Raw genomic sequence first — 21,577 nt, 5'->3', positions numbered from 1 at the left:
TTCGGTACCGCAAGAACAGGTGCGGTTACCAACGCATTCTTCAATGTATTAAATGCTACCTCTGCCTGTTCGCTCCACTCAAATTTAGGTGCGTTCTTTCCTTTACTCGTTAGTCTATTGAGTGGTGCAGCGATGGTTGAAAAATTCCTAATAAAGCGCCTGTACCAAGAACAAGTGCCTAGGAAAATCTTTACCTCCTGTGCAGTTTTTGGGGTCGGAAAGTTCAAAACTGCGGCAACTTTTCCAGGATCTGTGCGTAAACCAAATTCATCCACTATATACCCTAAATATTTCAAAGAGTTTCTAAAAAAATTACATTTATCAAAATTTATGGATAGTTGAGCCATTTTTAGTTTATCCAGAACTCTGTTTAATAAAATTAAATGGGTTTCAAAATCAGCAGAACAAATAACAATATCATCTATATAACAAAATACTATTCCATTTTCAATATCACTACAAAAATTTTGATTAAATAACTGGTCCATTAACCTCTGCTGTCGTGCTGGTGCACCGCATAGGCCAAACGGCATGACTTTAAATTTGAATAACCCTCTACCAGGAACTGTAAAACTGGTTTTTTCCTGAGAGTCGTCAGCTAACGGAATTTGCCAGAAACTTGAACTTAAATCAATCGATGATAAAAACCTTGCCTCTTTCAAGCTATCTAGAATTTGTGGAATGTACGGTATTGAGTATGAATCCCCCTTTGTCACTGAATTTAATTTCCTGCAATCTAGGCAAAATCTCCAGTCTCCATTTGCCTTTTTCACTAAAATTGCTGGGTTATTCCAAGGGCTTTCACTCGGAGTAACTACGTCCATTTCCAGCATCCTATCTAACTCTTTACTTAAAGCTTCCTTCTTTTCGGGAGAAAGTGGATATTGTTTTATTTTTATTGGCAAGGCATCACCGGTGTCAATAACATGTTCAATTAATTTTGTTCTACCCAATCCAATTTTCTCTGAAGAAATATCTAAAAATTTATTTACTACAGACTGGGCTAATTCTTTCTGTTGAGATGATAAGTTTTCAAAAGAAGTGATGGTATGAATTTGTTCATTATCAATCGCACAAATATTGTAAAATTGAGAAGGTGCCTTAATTAATTCTAAATTATCAAAAATTCCAGGGGCTAACTGAAATGTTTTCCAAAAGTCACAACCAAAAATAACATCCGCTATTATAGAGGGTACTACAAAAAATTTTATTATGTGAGTTACGGAATTATAAGTAATCGGAATAAACATATAACCCATGCAATCAAGTTTGTCTCCATTTGCCACTGAAAATGTGGTATCAATACTGCTATGCAATTTATAACCGAATTTCAAAAAAACCTTGTGCGCCTGGTTACCCAAAATTGACGCGCAAGCACCGGAATCTAGTAAACCTGTAATCTCAAAACCGTCAACAAAAACCTTTAAATGTGGCCTAAAGTCTCGTTTATCCACTGAATACAGAACTGTGTCAGGTAAAAGGGATGTTTTGTTGTTAATGACCAAGTTCTTTACTTGTGTCTCTGCACAGTTCTTACTAATTAGTTTTTTGAATTTTTGTCCGGAGCGGGTTTACTAATCGCCTTTTTACTACAACTTGGACATGTCTTTACTGTAAAGTTCTGACGTCCACACGAAAAACATCTAATAAATTTCGGAACTGTCCTGCAAAATTTAAAGGAATGGTTACCCTTGCCGCACTTGTAACATAGTTGTTTATTTGTTTTCGTAAAATCAGTGCCTTTACTTGTATCAACCTTAGGTGCAGGTGTGACTGAAAGTGTGTTTATCTGTTTTGTCACTTGTTTGTAAGCAAACTCTGAACTTAAAGTTGCCTTACTGTTAGTAGGCTCAGAAAATAAGGCGGAACGCTGCCTCGCAGCCTCTAGTTTGCGACACTTTTCCTTCAACATTGCGACAGACTTAATGTCAACAAGAGCTAATTGTTCTGAGTAAAAAGGGCGAATATTATGTAATAAAATTTGTAACTTTTGTTCTTCGGAAAGTGGTGTTGACAACCTTGAAAACATGCAAAACATTATAGCGAAATAGATAGACACAGGTTCTTCAGAGCCTTGTGTTCTTGCTCGAATTTCACCTAGCAACCTGTAGTCATAATCTACTGCATCAAATTCCTCTAAAAATAAAGTTTTCAATTCTGACCAAGACGAAACTTGACATTTGTTGCCTCTGTACCATAACAATGCTCGGCCTGTAAAAAGATGAAATGCAGAAACAAATAATTTTCCATCTGAAACGCCATAAGATCTTTTATATTCCTCAACGCGTTCGATGAAACTGCGCGGATCACCCTGTCCGTTAAAATGTAACTTCCACTTGGCAACATTTTTATCACCAGTGCAGTCAACGGCGGTACTCTCGGAATCCAGTGATTCGTCGTGAGACGACTCATTGTTAGCATCTAATCTGGAAATCAAACTCTGCAACTTTGTCTGTAATTCACTCTTCCTACTTATTAAGCTGAGTTCGGAACACTGTATTCTCAAAATTCTAAAGTACAAATGTGAAGCTAAAGCTTTAGACCTACAGAGGGCATGTCTATCTTTAGTGTCAGAACACTTTTTTAATAAATCTTCTAAGTCTTGAAGTTTTTTAGTAATAACCCCTAACTCACTTTCAGAAGAGAAATCCGTCTCTAAAATTGATTCAGAAGGAATTTCCTGAATTAATTGTTTTAACTGTTTCTTTAAACCTAGCACTGTAGGTGCTGGAGTTTCGGAACGAATGGATACCTCATAACACAATTCGTCCTTCAAAAGTGAATGAAACTGGGCAAAAGTCTGTTCCATTGTGTTAAGTCAAAACACATTTAACAAAATATCGAGCTTGTGTAACTGTCTATGTTTAGCCTTATACAAATTGGTTAAACACAAACACAAAAGAAGTTATTTAAACTATTAAATATACACAAGCAAAATACACAACAAAAACAATATTCTTAAGTCTATCCTAACTATTTTATCAATTATGTTCCTATTCCAAAATATTGTTAATAATACAAGCACATATTATTACTATAGTAAACAAAATATAACAAAATAAACTTCCCAAAATTGAATAAATGATTGTAAGGTGCAGTATCACCTTTATGAGTACACAGTGTGTTACAACCTTTACAATTACAAAAGTAAACAGGCAGCAAAGTTGCAATGAACTCTGACTAGCATATTATCTTTCAAAAAAAAACAAAGAGATTGTGCAATGGTTTGATGGCTGTTACTTTACACTTTTAACACATAACCTAAAATACAACAAAATCTGTTTCTAAATGTCCTTTAAACTACCAGCATTCACTTAAACTTAACATGTTTTGTGTGTGAAGTAGCTTTTATCATAACCTTAACACAGCTCTAAACAAAATTTCAACAAAATAATGAAGTATCAAGTCACTGAAAAAAAAATTGTTCATAACTTCATACTTGAACTTAATGTAATCTCTGAATATAGTTTATATATTTAGTTTCACAAGTTGTAACTCTTAGTATTTATAAATGTATGTGTGTAACTAGTTAACGGCACATAGCGTTTCAAAACTTTAATTATACTAAGTTACCGGAATTTTCAAACATAAGATGTACTTACTATTGAAAGCAATACCCAACAACAACTCAGTTAAGCAATGTTTATTACTAAACTGAAGGCAAACATTCACTTATACACCTCCAAGGTAAGTCAAATAACATAATTGAACGGCATAAGCACCATTTATAATGTGTTAATTAAATAAGAAAAAAAAAACCAATGTTGGACTATACTCAGAAAATTACTTAAACTATCAAACAAAATTTCTAACTATTAGTTATTATTTAGTTAGTTAACCATAAAAAACAGCTTAGTGCTCATTGCAATGTGTCACTACTTAGAAAATTGTACAATCAGCGGAGTACATTTCATAAAATTCACAAAATTTCTCAAAATATACAGAAATAACTATATAAAAAAACGTTCGGGCGCCATTTGTAAGGGTGATAAATTGGGCGGAATAGAAATATACCCGGATACGGAATAATCTACCACCTTACAAAGATTAGAGGAAAAAAATAATAATTTACTTTACTTGATCTATCTACCTAGTAAAGAATAGAAGCTAGCCGTCGACTCCCTTGTAATGTATATGAGGTGTTATAAATGAAATTTGCTAGATGTTAGGCAAAATTGTTTTTAATGTGACTTTTACCGGGGTCGCTTAATACATAGTGATGGCTAATAATGCTTAGTTATTCTAGCTTAATGCCAAGACTTAATTTAGATACATTAGAATGCCTTAGGTAGATAGTACATAAAATCTATGTTTTAAATTTAAGATGCCATTGGCATGGAATAGACAATGACACAGTAAATTCATAAAATTGTTTCAAAATAAAAGCTCAGTAGTAAAGACAGGGTTCTTACTGTACACATACACGAAGAAGGTTCACTAAACTGTTGCAGGATACAAACATTTGCTTACTTGTAGGTGCGAAGACTGCAAGGTAGCTGGACGGCACCGGCCAAGATCCAAAACTCAATTTATTTGATTCTTCACAACCGAAATGTTTCATTACAAAGATTTTCACCAAGTCTTATCCATAGCAATTAAGTTGTCAACGTGAATGTGCAAAAGAAATAAATACGAAAACCGAAAACGCAAACGGAAAACTAAAACGGAAAACTGAAGCTAAACGTAAAACGTAAACGTAAACCGTAAAACCCTGTAACAAAGAAAAAAAACAAGATTATAATTTGTGCTGTGTGAAAATTTCGACACGTGGAATTTTCCCGATCAAACACAACTCACCTATTGAACTCCTGGCCACCAATGGTTTTCAGAAGTCCACCCACAACCCATTATCCTCATTTATTTGGGAAGATAAAATAACTGGAACTGGAATGAAATCATAAAATTAGGATTTTCTCTAACCAAACCGCCATTTTGTCGAATCCACATTACTTGATTTTTCACTCACCATAATTGATGAAACATTGAAATACGTTAGGATGACTAAAATTTATACTATTGTATTTTCCCAGGCGAAGCCATGGGCGAAAAAGAATGAGATTTTCCTGGAACGAAAAAAATTCGTCTTCACATGTTGACTCCAGGAAAATTCTAAATCTCATCAATCGGTGTTGCCAGACGCAACCCGAGTGTGGCCGCACTCATTTAGTTTGATCATGAAGCCAATTCATTTTTGAATATTTGCGGAACCTAAGGATATATTATAAGAACCGTTTTGTTAATGACTTAACAATAAACAAATGATATTATGGTTTTATTTAATTATTTTGTTTTATTTTTACGACAATTGACAACGAAGCAAACGCCATCTATTGTGGCTCGAATGAACTCTGAACATCGACCCACGCGTAGTTCTGCACCTTGATGCTAGGTGGCACCAACATACTTTGAACAAAATAGATTTTTATTAAAAACGAAACGCTAATTAGTAGTTCAAAATTTACAACGTCACATTATGATTATGATTATGAGAACACTATGGAGAACTGTCAGGCATGCAGGTTTCCTCACGATGTTTTCCGTCACTGTTAAATCAAGTGATATTTTTATTACTTAAAACGCACGAGAAGTAAGAGGTGCGTGCCCAAAACGAACCCCTGAAGAAGAAGAAGAAAGTGGACATCCTAACTAACTAACTAGACTATCACAGCTTGTTTAGGTACCTTTTAAGTAAACTAGCTTATGCCCGCGACTTCGTCCGCGTGGACTACACAAATTTTAAACCCCTATTTTACACCCTTAGGGTAGATCTGTAACTATGAGATTTTAACATATGAGCTTAATAAAATATATCATACTGCTAATTGCAAAAATATTATCTACAAAACTTCTTTATAGACAATATCGACAACTTCAAAACTGACAGACTTACATACAAACTTCAAACCCCTATTTTACCCCTTTAGGGGTTGAATTTTGAAAAATCCTTTCTAAGCGGACGCCCACGTCACAATAGCTATCTGCATGCCGAATTTCAGCGCGATCCGTTCAGTAGTTTGAGCTGTGCGTTGATTGATCAGTCAGTCAGTCAGTCACCTTTTCCTTTTATATATATAGACTAAGGAAAACTACTAATAAATTAATCAATCAGCCTGTTTGCGTACATTTATTTCACCGTTAAAGCGTGAGTATTTGATTACTTAAAAGTTAAAGCGCTTCGAAAAGTTAGAGGTGCGTACCCGGGTTCGAATCCTCGACCCCCCGAGTAGGAGGCCGACGTCTAACCACAAGGTTATCACCACTTTTTAGTCAGATCCTAGGTAACCTCCTAGTTAAGCTGTGATAGCCTAGGGGTTAGGACGTCCGCCTTCTAATCGAAGGTCGGGGGTTCGATCCCGGGCACGCACCTCTAACTTTTCAGAGTTACGTGCGTTTTAAGTAATTGAATATCACTTGCTATAAAGGCGAAGGAAAACATCGTGAGGAAACCTGCATGCCTGAGAGTTATAATAATATTCTCAAAGGTGTGTGAAGTCTACCAATCCGCACATGGCCAGCGTGGTAGACTATGTCCAAAACCTTTCTCACTCTGAGAGGAGACCCGTGCTCTGTAGTGAGCCGGCGATGGGTTGATTATGATGATGATGAGGTAACCTCAGTAGGGACTGCCGACAAAAGTGGAAACTTGAAACGATGAAATAACAGTGTGTTTTTGGATTTTTAAATTAATTGTATACCTACTTAGTATCAAAATTCTGATTGATTTCTAATACTATTCTGAAGAAAATATTACAAAAAGGAGACTTTATACTTTGACCTAAGATTTTGTTACACCTTTATTACCTGTATCTCCTAAAGCCATCATGAGCCAAACAAACATCCAAACAAACGTTCCTCCCAGTGTTGGGGACAATACGCAGAGAAACTTTCAGCCTTCATAAAATAACGAAGGTCTGGCAAGCGCAGGCTCTTAGCCCATTATATTCTGTAAAAAAAAAACAATATGTAGGTATAAAAAAGTAATTTGTAAGTTTCAATAGAAAAACTTTGTAAATAATATCTGTCCCGGCTGTACTCACGTCAATTACGTTACGTCACGTCACGTTAGAATGAAAATCACTCACGGTAGTTTAAATGCAGAAAAACTTTGATACAAAAAAAGTTTCAAATAAAACGTTTTCTCAAATTTTTCCGGAAGTGTAGAGTTACAGGGGCGTAGCGGGGCGATTGATCTCGAGCAATGGCGGCGACCTTGTGACGTCATTTCCCTTCTGGCCATCGGGTTATTGATTTACTCGCATATGCCCAAATCTGAAGTTTAATGACATGCTTTTCCATGACGTGCGACGAATGTGTGTGACACCCCACCCACCCACCAATATCTGTCTGTCTGTCTGTCGATCTGTCAAGAAACCTACAACGTACTTCCCGTTGACCTATAATCATGAAATTTGGCAGGTAGGTAGTTCTTATAGCTGATATTCGGGGAAAAATCTAAAAACCGTGAATTTGTGGTTACATCACACAAAAAAAATTAAATTGTGGTCATGAACTAATAATTAGTATTTTCAATTTTGAAGTAAGATAACTATATCAAGTGGGGTATCATATGAAAGAAAGGCCTTCATCTGTATATTCTAAAACAGATTTTTATTTATTTTTATGCACCATAGTTTTTGAATTATCGTGCAAAATGTCGAAAAAATACGACTGTAGTGCGGAACCCTCGTTGCGCGAGCCTGACTCGCACTTTTCCGGCCAAGTGCTAGTAGGACTCGCACTCGAAGGGTTCCGTACGTTTAAGAAATACATAACACTTTTTAATTTCTATTAATTTTCATGACAACCATTTTGAAATTATTATTATTTGTTTTTATAGCGACAATAAAAATACACATTCCGTGAAAAGTTCAACTCTCTACCTATTACGGTTCACGAGATACAGCCTGCTGATAGACAGACAGACAGATGGATGGATAGACACACAGACAGACGAACGGACAGCGGAGGCTTAATAATATACGGATAATAATGTACGGAATTCCTCATCTGGAAATGAAATTCTATAAAAAATTTTTTTTTTCAAAAAAACTGTATCAAAATAATTCCGAAACAATTACTCTATTATCTACGGAAATTCTTCACTAGCACGCAGTTCATTAAAAATTGACACAACTAGTTCACGACTAATTTTCCGGGGTCAGTGACCGCGTAGGACAACAGAGTACCTACTGACGTGACTTAGCATTTACAGGGATCTAGCTATTAAAAAAACCGGCCAAGTGCGACTCAGGCTCGCGCAACGAGGGTTCCGTACTACAGTCGTATTTTTTCGACACTTTGCACGATAATTTAAAAACTATGATGCATAAAAATGAATAAAATTCTGTTTTAGAATGCACAGGTGAAAACCTTTCATATGATACCCCACTTGATAGAGTTATCTTACTTCGAAAAATTATTAGGTTTTTTACCACAATTTAAGTTGTTTTGTGTGATGTAACCACAAATTCACGCTTTTCAGATTTTCCCCCGAATGTCTGCTACAAGACCTACCTACCTCTCTTCATGATTCTAGGTCAACGGAAAGTACCCTGTAGGTTTCTTGACAGACCGACAGGCAGACAGACAGACAGACAACAAAGTGATCCTATAAGGGTTCCGTTTTTCCTTTTAAGGTACGGAACCCTAATGAAAACTAAAATCATACTTTTGACATGAAATTTGACATAAAAAGTTAAACTGAGTAGGGTAGGGTATAGGCATAGGGTACTTCCCGTTGACCTAGAATCATGAAATTTGGCAAGAAGGTAGGTCTTATAGCAAACATGAGGGGAAAAATCTAAAAACCGTGAATTTGTGGTTACATCACAAGAAAAAAATTAAAATGTGTTCATGAAAAATATTGCTATTTTCAACTTTCAAAGTAAGACTACTACACCAAGTGGGGTATCATATGAAAGGGCTTTACTTGTACATTCTAAAACAGATTTTTATTTATTTTTAGGCATAATAGTTTTTGATTTATCGTGCAAAATGTCGATAAAATACGATTGTGATACGAAACCCTCAGTGCGCGAGTTTTTTTAAAGGTGAACATGACAGATGAGCCATAGAGTTAAAATGGCGCGTGAGGAGTCATTTTTGCGACTACAGTTTTTAAATTCAATTAAAAAGTCGATTGAAACCCGAAAAATTTTCAAATTTTGAATTGCCAAAAAGACGCAGCCTCAGATTCCACATTCAAAATAGAGTTCAATAGCATTTCACCGAAATCTACTTTGTTTGGGTCCCGGGGTCAACGACTCCCTGTGACGCCGACGCGTCTGTGTGCGCGCGCCGCGTCCACACGCCACTCACACATCGATAACGCGTACATGACACCGACCCGCTAGGCTATTTTATATCTTAATTACTCGACACCCTGCAAATATTTCCTTTACCTCAATCATTTAGGACCTTTATTACCTTAACTTCAATACTATATAGGTAGATTTTCGCTATAAACGTTCTTTGGAGAAGAAATTTTCGCTCGCAAGCGGTCGGGGTTGATTGAACTACGACGTATCGCTAGCTAAGTTGATTATTCGGCTCAGAAAAAAAAAATATAAATTTTTCGTGAGCCCGGGCTGGAGATTCGTCACTGCGTCAGTCATTCACCGACCGCCCTGGCGTGAACAACTCCAAGACCTGCCAGTCGCTAACGCGTAGTCGAGTTGTGAACAACCTATAGTACAAAAAAACGTACAAATTTTTCTTACAGAGAGAAGTGAGGTGAACGCATTTTATATGTTCTGTAATTGAAAAAAAAAAGTGACAGTGCCTTGAAAACAGTGCAAGTGACCCCAGGATTTAACAAAACTTCGCGTCAGTGTATTTTCTGCTCGCGATGTAACCCGTTCGATAAATAAATGTGATTTTAGATCATTGAACGCGGAAAAATGTGTTCGATTTTTGAATATTAAAAAAAAAATTCGCTAGCCATTTTGTATCTGTTGTTATTCTTTTAAACTGCTTCTGCTTCGGTTTTCTTTTTACAGATTTTGTTTTCTTTTTCTGTGTTCGAAAATCTAAAACCACAGTATACGGGAAGAAGTGAATAAGTAACAAAATATTCAAAACCGAAATTACAATAAAAAAATAGTGCCTTAGTAGAATGTTTATTTAAGAGGTCTATAAAAGGAGAGCGGACAAAAGAAAACACGGTGTCGACAAAATGCCAAAAAACTTGTTACTTTTCAAAAAGTTGATACCAGAACTGAACTTTGCGAAAAGAAATCTTACTTCGCCGCTGGGCCGGAATATATATATCAGTTAAAAAACAACAGAGGTGCTTTAAACATCAACATAGTTGAAAAAAAACTCAGACATACGAAGTAGAGTGCCATAAAGGTTTTTTTTCGAAGAAAAATTGCATATGGTTAATAGAGAAGTTGCCTTAGCCGACCAAGTCGTTTCAAATTAAAAAAAATAAGAAAAAAAAAAACAGGAACACCAAATAGTTTTTAGTGCAAGCCGCAATGCGAATACGATTCGTGCGTCTTCTAAATCATTCGGTGACTTAAAAAGTTTTTCGGAGTAAAAGGAAGGAGCGATGATGAATAATAACCAATTTCACGAGCTCTTCGGCTCCCAGTGGCCTCCTGATCAGCATGGAGGTCATTCTTCGGCCTCTACGATGCTGCACCAGGGGCAAGGGATGCCTCAAGGGATGCAGTTGAAACGAGAACCGCACGACGTCCAGGGGGTGATGCATAACCAGATGGGGATGGATATATCGGGATCAGTGGCTGACAGCACGTCTCCACCTCCAGGAAGCAGTGAGGGGATGTTCAGTTCGGCGATATCCGGGATGTTCATGGATAAGAAAGCTGCCAACTCTATTAGAGGTAAATGTCAGTGTTTCTTTTAATTTAACCTTATTTTCAATTGTTTTTTTTATATTTTATTTTTAACTGATTTCAAAAACGGAGGAGGTTCTCAATTCGACTGTATGTTTTTTTTAACTTACGTCGTTTTGGGTAGACATTTACTTTTTAAATATTTTTGAACAAACATTTACAGATAGAAAGTATAGATAATGGATTAATGCTAAAATTTCTAATTTTGCAACCAACTTAAGATTAGACGTCATTTTAGCGTTGCTCTATGAATTTACTATGTGGTTTAATATAATTGTCATTTTGTGTTTCACTCTCTAAAAAGTAATCAGTCCTCATTATTAAGGTCATGAGGCATGACCTGTTCCTTCTTTATTTAAATATATAAAAGTATAATCTGACTGACTGACTGATCCATCAACGCACAGCTCAAACTACTGGACGGATTGGGCTGAAGTTTGGCATGCAGATAGTTATTACGACATAGACATCCGCTAATAAAGGATTTTTGAAAATTCAACCACTAAGGGCGTAAAGTAGGGGTTTGAAATTGGTGTAGTCCACGCGGACGAAGTCGCTAGTTAATCATGTAACAGTAAGAATAACGTACATTAGATAATAAGTAAGAAATATATATCAACCGCTGAGATTTGGAACACCCTTCCAGCGTCAATTTTCCCTTACATTTATTATGGGTACCTTGAAGAGTGAAAAAGCATCTTCTAGGCAAGCGCGCTCCATCTTGGGCTGCTCATCACTTGTCACCCAAGTCTGATTGCAGCCAAGCGCTAGTCTATACCTAAATAATAATAATAAAACATTTTTATATAAATATCCCGTTATAAAAGTCCCGTTGAAAAGTGTAAGTAAACTTGAAAAGCTTAAATGGTGTCAACCCTAGCCCTTCGAATAAAATCAATAACGCCCCAGACTTGTTATATAACTCAAACGAGGCTTAACACTTAGCAAAATTTCACCGCAAAAAGCGAGAGGCTTAGGTTTGAGCTTAGTTTGACTTCTAATTCACTTTATTTTAGCTCTTCATAAGTAAAGCTTAGTCTTCTATGAATTACTAGCTTATGCTCGCGACTTCATCCGCGTGGACTACACAAATTTCAAACCCCTATTTCACTCCCTTAGGGGTTGAAATTTCGAAAATCCTTTTTTAGCGGATATGTCATAATAGCTATCTGCATGCCAAATTTCAGTCCGATCCGTCCAGTAGTTTGAGCTGTGCGTAATGCGTTGATAGATCAGTCAATCAGTCACCTTTACTTTTTATATATTCTAAGATTGATTCGAGAGGCCATCGTATCTATTTTCCAAGAAACCATTATGTAATTTATGGAACAAAACCCCATAATGAAAGATAATACTATGATGAACTCTTTGCGTCATCAATTCCTTAAACGCATGGCTAGGGTCTGGAATACTCTTCCAAGATCAGTGTTTCATGCCAATTGTAATTCGGGTATTTTTAAAACAATTCAATTCAATTCAATTCAAATTTCTTTATTGCGAATATGGGTAAACAGTGAAGATGTTACAAAAACAAAAAGGTACAGCCAAATTCTGCCTATTAGCATGCAATATGTTATGATATACCTAACAACGTGTACATAGTTTTGATAAAATTAGTGACATTAAATATTTAGTCACAAAAAAATACAAATTTAAATAATAGTATTACAAATGTCAAAAATTAAAATAAATCTAAAACTTCTCTACAAGGTAATCATTAATCGAATAATGTGTCTTTTCTAACAGTAGTTTTTTCAAACAAGAGTGAATAGGCACCTTTTAGGCAAACGCGTCCCATCTTAAGCCACATCATCGCTTCCCATCAGGTGTGATCGTGGTCAAGCGTGCGCCTATAATAAATTTAAAAAAAAAAGTAGAGACTGGAACCACTGATTGGGCTTCGCGTCAATTTAATAAATCCAAAGTTCTTCCTATCAATATCACTACTATTTGTTTGTTACTTTGTTTGTTTTACTGTCGTTAATCTATATATATACAAGGAAAAGGTGACTGACTGACTGACTGACTGACTGACTGATCTATCAACGCACAGCTCAAACTACTGGACGGATCGGGCTGACATTTGGCGTGCAGATAGCTATTATGACGTAGGCATCCGCTAAGAAAGGATTTTCGAAAATTCAACTCCTAAGGGGGTGAAATAGGGTTTTGAAATTTTGTAGTCCATGCGGACGAAGTCGCGAGCATAAGCTAGTTACAGTATATTACGCGTAAGAACTTATACCTACTTATTTATGTAAAGCAATAAAAAAATGTTATCGTAAGAGACTACTTTTTATGTACGTAACTTATGTCAGTACTGGAAAGCATAAAGAGTATTAAATGCCCACTTTATAATAACAAAACATTTGTTTACCAGTAAAGAGCTTTAAAACCGACTTCCAAAAAGGAGGAGTTTTCATGCAATTTTTAATTTTAGGGTTCCGTACCTCAAAAGGAAAGACGGAACTCTTATAGGATCACTTTGTTGTCTGTCTGTCTGTCTGTCTGTCTGTCAAGAAACCTACAGGGTACTTCCCGTTGACCTAGAATCATGAAATTTGGTAGGTAGGTAGATCTTATAGCTGACATTTGGGAAAAAATCTGAAAACCGTGAATTTAGGGTTAGATCAAACAAAAAATTAAATTGTGGTCATGAACTAATAATTAGTTTTTTCAACTTTCGAAGTGAGTGACTATATCAAGTGGGGTCTTAATATGAAAGGTCTTTACCTGTACATTCTAAAACAGATTTTTATTTATTTTTATGCATCATAGTTTTTGAATTATCGTGCAAAATGTCGAAAAAATACGACTGTAGTACGGAACCCTCATTGCGCGAGCCTGACTCGCACTTGGCCAAATTTTTTCAAAAAAATTCAAAAGATGCATTGGTTTTCTCGCTTAGTATGATATTTAAAATACTTCCGTATTAACAATTAATTTTGCAAACCAAATCATATCCATTATATTAGATCTAAATCAATTTTGATTCACCAAAAAACTATTTATGTTGCTAATATTTTGCAAAAAGGTCAGTTATAGCATTTTTACTTTTCAGCGTGGATTACTTACATTTTCCGAAATTCGGTTAATGTATGTACATGTATGTGGCCAGAGCAAGTCAGTAAACTACAAGATGATGCCCGCGACTTCGTCCGCGTGGCTTTAGGTTTTATTAAAAATCCCGTGAGATTTTCCGGGATCTAAAGTAGCCAATGTTCTTCCTCAGGATGTAAGCTACCTCTTTACCAAATTTCATCAAAATCGGGTAAACCGTTGGGCCGTGAAAAGCTAGCAGACAGACAGATAGACAGACAGACACACTTTCGCATTTATAATATTAGTATGGATATGGACTAGATTATGCCCGCAACTTCTGTGTTCTGGCTGTGGGATCTGAGAATCTTATCTAGAGTTCAAAGTTCGTCGACGTAAACCCAGAGTTTTAGAGTTGTCTATCCCGCAGCCAGTTTCAAAGTTCTAAGTTCTTTGCCGTAGAGCCCGAGTTCTATAATTTAGAGTTCTTCAACGTACAGCCAGAGTTCAGGTCTCGATCACACAACCAAAGCTGTTAAGTGCAAAGTTAGGCGACCTTGAGCAGAAATCTGTAGTAAGAGTCCTCGATCCCAGAGCCAAAGTTCTAGAGTTCATATTTCATCGATGTAGAGCCAAAGTTCTGGAATTCTCGAACCCAGGGTTCAGAGTCCGTTCAGAGTTCAGGGGCCGACGATGGGTTTCAAATGTGCCCTGGTAAGAAGAAGACGATGGGTTAAGATGTTTTATATCTCAACCCATTTGACTACTGCGACTACAGATTGGCAGACTTCACACACATTTGAAAAAGTTATGAAGAACTCTTGCTTGCAAAACGCACATAACTTCGAAAAAGTTAGAGGTAGCCGGAATCGAATCCCGGACCCCTCGAATAGTTGGCCTAAGTCAACTACTGGGCTATTTCTTCTCCATAGTTATCTCCATTCCAAATTTCATCCAAATCCGTTCAGCCGTTTTTGCGTGATTGAGTAATAAACATCCAAACATCCACACTTTCACATATAGGCATAATATTTTAGTAGGATAGGCGCATGCTTGATAACGCTCACACCTGATGAGAAGTGATGATGTAGCCTAAGATGGGACGTGTTTGCAAGGTGTCTATTCGCTCTACACCGGGTTTTAAGCGCTAGTCGTACAGTTTAAATTTTTAAATAATCTTGTATTAGTTAAGTAGGTCTCAAATTACCTCCAAAATCGTTTGTTCCAAAAACTTAAATTATTGACAATTAGTTCATTATCAGTGCTCTCAAATCGCTAATGTGCCCTAGATTTTTCCACCAAGTTTTCCTTTGTCCACTATTCGGGTTAATTGCACGCAAATTTGGGTTAAAATGACAATTTATGTTGACTACGTCATGATTATAGGGAATTTTGGCATGAATCATGTTTTTAGGGTTCCGTACCTCAAAAGGAAAAAAAAACCGGCCAAGTGCGAGTCAGGCTCGCGCAATGAGGGTTCCGTACTACAGTCGTATTTTTTGACATTTTGCACGATAATTCAAAAACTATGATGCATAAAAATAAATAAAAATCTGTTTTAGAATGTACAGGTGAAGATCTTTCATAATATGATACCCCACTTGATATAGTCACTCTCTTCGAAAGTTGAAAATACTAATTTCTAACCACTAATTCATGACCACAATTTAATTTTTTTTGTGTGATTTAACCCTAAATTCACGGTTTTCAGATTTTTCCCTAAATGTCAGCTATAAGATCTACCTACCTGCCAAATTTCATGATTCTAGGTTAACGGGAAGTACCCTGTAGGTTTCTTGACAGACAGACGGACAGACAGACAGACAACAAAGTGATCCTATAAGGGTTCCGTTTTTCCTTTTGAGGTACGGAACCCTAAAACGGAACTCTTGTAGGATCACTTTGTTGTCTGTCTGTTGTGTCTGTCAAGAAAACCTATAGGTTACTTCCCGTTGACCTAGAATCATGAAATTTGGCAGGTAGGTAGGTAAGGGGAAAAGTCCAAAAACTGTGATGGAAACATGACTTAGTCCTATATACTTACTAGGTACAGGTACCACTTACATTCCAGGCTATCTCTATGAAGAAATGACTTTTATTGGTACAAAAATGTGCTCATTAACTTAGGACCTCCCTACAATATTTCACAAACTCTTCCCTACAAAATTAAACCTTAAAGTAAAGCATCATTAAATACACTTTCGAATAAATTAAGATGTGCTTGTGACGTTCCGAATTCAGAAGTGGTAATGCACGTGCGAGATTCGTGGGGTGAACGCACTTGACACAGTTTGCACTTTGACTCGCGGTGTTACTCAATCGTTTTACGAACGTCCGTAGCTGTAGGTCCATCGAACATTTTATGCACATTGAAAATTATGTTAATGATTTTCTTTTGTTTGTTTTTTATAATTTTATTTATAATTTTACTAGCTTCTGCTCGCGGCTTCGCCCGCGTGGACTACAGGAAACAAATGGCATTTTTTTTAAGGGGGGGGGGGGGGGGGGGGGGGGGGGGGGAGATTTTCTCACATAGTCGTTTCTTGGCTGACACCTAACCTCAAGAAAAAACCTACTTTCCAAATTTCAAGATAATAATATCAATAATTAAAACTTTCCCAAACAAACTTTCATACCCTATTTTACCACCCTTATGGGCGAATTTTCCGAAAATCCTGAAACACGTGTTTCTTCATTTGTGACCGAAAACCCAAATACCAATTTTCATGCAAATAACTTGAAAAATGACAGACTTTCATGCAAACTTCCATCCCCCATTTAACCCACTTAGGGGTGGAATTTCGAAAAATCCTTTCTTAGTGGATACCTAATGTTTACAAAGAATAGACCCTCCAAATTTCATGTCTTTAGGACCAGCGGTTTAGGCTGTGCGTTGATATATATGTTTTATATATATAGATTATTGGAATCGATTTTGATGTCTTTCTGTAAATTAAATGTAGAGTATGCAGATACTCTAAACTTTTGCTTTTTAATATTTAATTTTAAATTAAAGACTTTTTTTGTGCTACTCTACAAAAAACACTATGCTCAAGAGTGGCACTTAGCCTTAGTTTTAAACTAAATTAAGTTTGCCTGTCCTTTTCTAATTACATTGGTAAAAAAAGTCGGCCAAGTGCGAGTCAGACTCGCGCTTTGAGGGATCCGTACTAGAATCGTATTTTATCGACATTTCGCACGATAAAACAAAAACTATTATGCCTAAAAACAAATAAAAATCTGTTTTAGAATACACAGGTAAATCCCTTTCATATGATACCCCACTTGATATAGTTATCTTACTTCGAAAATTGAAAATACTAATTATTAGTTCATGACCACAATTTAATTTTTTTTTGTGTGATGAAACCACAAATTCACGGTTTCCAGATTATTCCCCGAATGTCAGCTATAAGATCTACCTACTTGCCAAATTTCATGATTCTAGATCTACGGGAAGTACCCTGTAGGTTTCTTGACAGACCGACAGACAGACAGACAACAAAGTGATCCTATAAGGGTTCTGTTTTTCCTTTTGAGGTATGGAACCCTCAAAATTGTTTTCCTAACGAGTCACACTGTGACACAATGACTATTGAGTGTGACTCGTTGGGAACATAAGTCCCAATAAAATTAAACTTTGCAAAAGAGGAATATTACTATGTATTTTTATGATAAAATTCTCATAATATTATTACAACTCTTACAAAAGAAAGTTAATTTAACGAAGTAACGAAAAAGTCTGATAACAAGCCATTGACTGCAGGTCATCGACCCGTGACGTGACGTCACAGTTGTCTGTCACAAATTTGGGGCATGCTCCAAATTAATCTGACACAAATACCTACACCTATACGGACTACGGCCTTATGTTTAGCAATAGTATACCTACTTACTTATACAGCGATTTCTCTCTATAATGTAGGAAACAGGCAAACAGACACACTCTTTTTGGTACTGGGTATGGGTTTAATAAAAACTGCCATACCCCTTCCAGGTTAGCCCGCTATCATCTTAGACTGCATCATCACTTACCATCAGGTGAGATTGCAGTCAAGGGCTAACTTGTATCTGAATAAAAAAAAAACGAAAAATAACTGGCATTTGTAGTTTAAAAAAATGTATGTCTCGCTGGCAGACCTCCGACTACTCTGTATTTTTTAAACCGACTTCCAAAAAGGAGGTGGTTCTCAACTCGGCCCGTTTCTTTTTTTTTACCTTACACTTTTTAGATTTCGCCCCGAACTAAGACAGAAGCTAACAGCGCCATCTATTAACATCATTTAGAGATTCATTTTTATATGTATATAGCAGATATAATATGTATATTCTACACTAGCTTCGCTCGGGTGGAGTTTAGAAATTGAGGGGGAGGTTGAATTAAATATTTCTCTCCGTAAGAATCCTCCATCCTCGTACTTCAAGGAATATTATAAAAAAAGAATTAGCGAAATCGGTTCAGCTGTTCTCGAGATTTGCGATGAGCAACACATTTAGTGATTCATTTTTAACCGACTTCAAAAAAAGGAGGAGGTTCTCAATTCGTCGGAATCTTTTTTATATTAAAGAGATATATTCTACTAGAGGAGAACTATATGGTGCTTAGGTATGAAATAAAAAATGATGCAAAGTTCATTACCCCCGTGACGTCACAGCCGCGTCACTGCATATTACGTACATTTTCGATCGCGATACTCGCTGTGTACGATATTGGGTCATTGTCGTTATTGTATGTTGCAACACTCATGCGGCACACCTACCTATACCCTCTGCCGTTTGTAAGACATACAGTTCACGATAGTTATGAAACTTGAACCTATGGTGCTGAAACGTGCTGAAACGAAATAAAAATATAACATCAGCTTGAAACTTCAGTCTGGTGCTGACTAAAATGGCGGCCACGCGCATTAGCAATTTGCGGGATTCGATTGGATTGTCTTTTCTTCATACATCGGGTTGTTTATTATCGTATGTTCACCTCATGTTACGAGTTACGACAGTAAGCGAACGTCCTTGCCTCGTCGCATCATTTGGCTGGCGTCGCGTTGCGACATCAAAAAGACCCAGTTTAAATCAAGCATGGGTGTTCCAAAATTAAATTATGCATGTTTCTGGGCTGTCATGTTTTAATTATTTTAACTTGTACATGATATAAGTCCCGCAAATTGCTAAAGCGCGTGGCCGCCATTTTAGTGACGGCAGCACTAGACTGAAGTTTCGAGCTGATGGTATATCTTTATTTCGGCTGACGTCAAAATGACGTCATTTCGATGTTAATGAGACATGGTTCCAGCGCAATAGCAATTTGCGGGACTTATAGTATGAATTGTCTTTTCTTCATACATCGGGTTGTTTATTATCGTATGTTCACCTCATGATATGACAGTAAGCGAACGTCCTTGCCTCGTCGCATCATTGGCTGGCGTCGCGTTGCGACATCAAAAAGCCCCAGTTTAAAAAATTAAATTATGCATGTTTCTGGGCTGTCGTGTTTTAATTTTAATTTGTACAATTTGACAGTAATTTATCTTCTCTACATAGTATAAAATAAAGTCGCTTCCCGCGTCTGTATGTATGTATGTATGAACGCGTAGATCTTTTAAACCACGCAACGGATTTTAATGCGGTTTTCACCAATAGATAGAGTGATTAAAGAGGAAGGTTTATAGCTACCTGTAGTTTAATTCTCAAAAAATTAGAGATCCCTAGAGAAATTGAAGTAAAGTTAGGTCGGAAAAAAATCCTCTCATTTGAGAGTTTCCGAGGCAAATACACCTCAATGACACCACATTAGTATCTACGTTGCACCCATGCGAAGCCGGGGCGGGTCGCTAGTCTTCCATAATCCATATGGTACTCATATAGTTCACACAAAATGTCCATACAAATTTGTTATAGAGTTAGCTTGCATTCCGGGGCCTTGGACATAGGCTACTTTTTACACTCAGAGTTGATGTGCGTTTTGAGCAATTGAGTAGGTATCACTTGCTTTAACGTGAAGGAAAACGTCTGAGAGTTCTCCATAATTTTCACAAAGTGCTAATCCGCACTTGGCCAGCGTGGTAGACTATGACCAAACCCTTCTGATGATGAGGATTATGCTGCTAGTGGGACGTTTTACTTAGGTAGGTACTTCACTGAGGGCATCGAGACAGTAAACACCATCAATTCAGGTTCAATGATCTTTTCTTCCACGACAGCTGATCTGTAGCCAAAACTAAATATACCTTAATACCTACACAATCGTTGAAAACACAGCAATAAAATACTTAAAAAACCGGCCAAGTCCGAGTCAGACTCGCGTACCGAGGGTTCCGTACTCAGGTATTTTTTTCGACATTTTGGACGATGATTGAAAAACTATTTAGCATAAAAATAAATAAATAAAAAACAGGTAGGGTGCCGTAGTCCCTGGGGAAACAAGGAGCCGACCAGTGTCCATGCTCCCTGGTTCCCCAAGACCCAGGCACCCACTTCTTAAAACTAGCTTAGTGTCTATCTTGGCCGAACGGGGCGCTGCCTCAGCTTATTGCTGCAGTCGGTCGACTGCAGCGCTGATTTTCGGGCATGGCCCCCAGTGATATCACGGGCCGATCGGGAGCGCGAACATCCCGTGCCTATGACATATTGACACATGCCGAGTTACTTGCTGCTGCTCTTTTGGTAGTAGGTAAAGCAATTCCAACCCAGTACATATAAATAAGAATCTGTTTTAGAATGTACAGGTAAAGCCTTTTCGTATGACACCCCACTTGATATAGGTACCTAGTAATCTTACTTTGAAAATTGAAAATAGTAATTATTTGTTCATGAACACATTTTAATTTTTTTTATTGATGTAACCACAAATTCACGATTTTCAGGTTTTCCCCTAATGTCTGCTATAATACCTAACTACCTGCCTAATTTCATGATTCTAGGTCAACCGGAAGTACCCTGTAGGTTTTCTTGACAGACAGAGAGACAACAAAGTGATCCTATAAAGGGTTCCGTTTTTCATTTTGAGATACGGAACCCTAAAAACATGGGTAATTTCTTTACTTACTTTTATTTCTATTATTATGAAGATTTAGATGATGCCCGTGACTTTTTCCGCGTGCGCAAAGTTGCGGGCATTTTAACCTTTGACAACCTCCCTGGCGCAGTGGTAAGCGCTGTGGTCTTATTAGAGGGAGGTCCCGGGTTCGATTCCTGGTAGGGATTTGCAATTTTATAATTTCTAAATTTCTGGTCTGGTCTGGTGGGAGGCCTCGGCCGTGGCTAGTTACCACCCTACCGGCAAAGCCGTGCCGCCAAGCGATTTAGCGTTCCGGTACGATGCCGTGTAGAAACCAAAGGTGTATGGGTTTCATAAAAACTGCCATACTCCTTCCAGGTTAGCCCGCTCCCACCTTAGACTGCATCGTCACTTACCATCAGGTGAGATTGCAGTCAAGGGCTAACTTGTATCTAAATTAAAAAAAATTAAAAAAAAAAAAACCTAGAGATACTTCAGCGGTTTCAGAATATCGTACTAACTAAGAGCAATCTCTCGACTCTGGAGCGCCGTGGTTTACACGGAAAGATGAAATCCATAGATACCTAGAAATGCCAACAATCAAAGAGGAAGTGAACAAATATTACAAAAAGTAGTACAAGCTTAGACTGGAAAAACTCACTTCGCATTGGCACAGAAATTG

The 21,577-nt window shown here is 37.1% G+C and overlaps 1 protein-coding gene across 17 annotated transcripts in view; it reads left to right on the top strand.

The window, feature by feature from the left end:
• Window positions 1-21,577, top strand: part of Hr3 (Hormone receptor 3) — a 167,775-nt gene that overhangs the window by 107,790 nt on the left and 38,408 nt on the right. The window contains exons 1-2 of one of the 17 annotated variants that reach the window (XM_069507908.1): window positions 9,584-9,727; window positions 9,999-10,853. The exons of 7 other annotated variants lie outside the window; for them this stretch is intronic. In XM_069507908.1, coding sequence (XP_069364009.1) covers window positions 10,553-10,853 — 301 coding nt within the window. In that variant the 5' untranslated portion in view covers window positions 9,584-9,727; window positions 9,999-10,552. Of the gene's footprint in view, window positions 1-9,582; window positions 10,854-21,577 lie in introns of those variants that run through there. 9 more of the 17 variants (XM_069507910.1, XM_069507907.1, XM_069507906.1 and 6 more) reach the window with 9 other exon arrangements.

Source organism: Maniola hyperantus, chromosome 27 (assembly GCF_902806685.2).
Source record: "Maniola hyperantus chromosome 27, iAphHyp1.2, whole genome shotgun sequence".
Taxonomy (NCBI): domain Eukaryota; kingdom Metazoa; phylum Arthropoda; class Insecta; order Lepidoptera; family Nymphalidae; genus Maniola; species Maniola hyperantus.
This window is presented reverse-complemented; position numbering and strand designations above follow the sequence as displayed.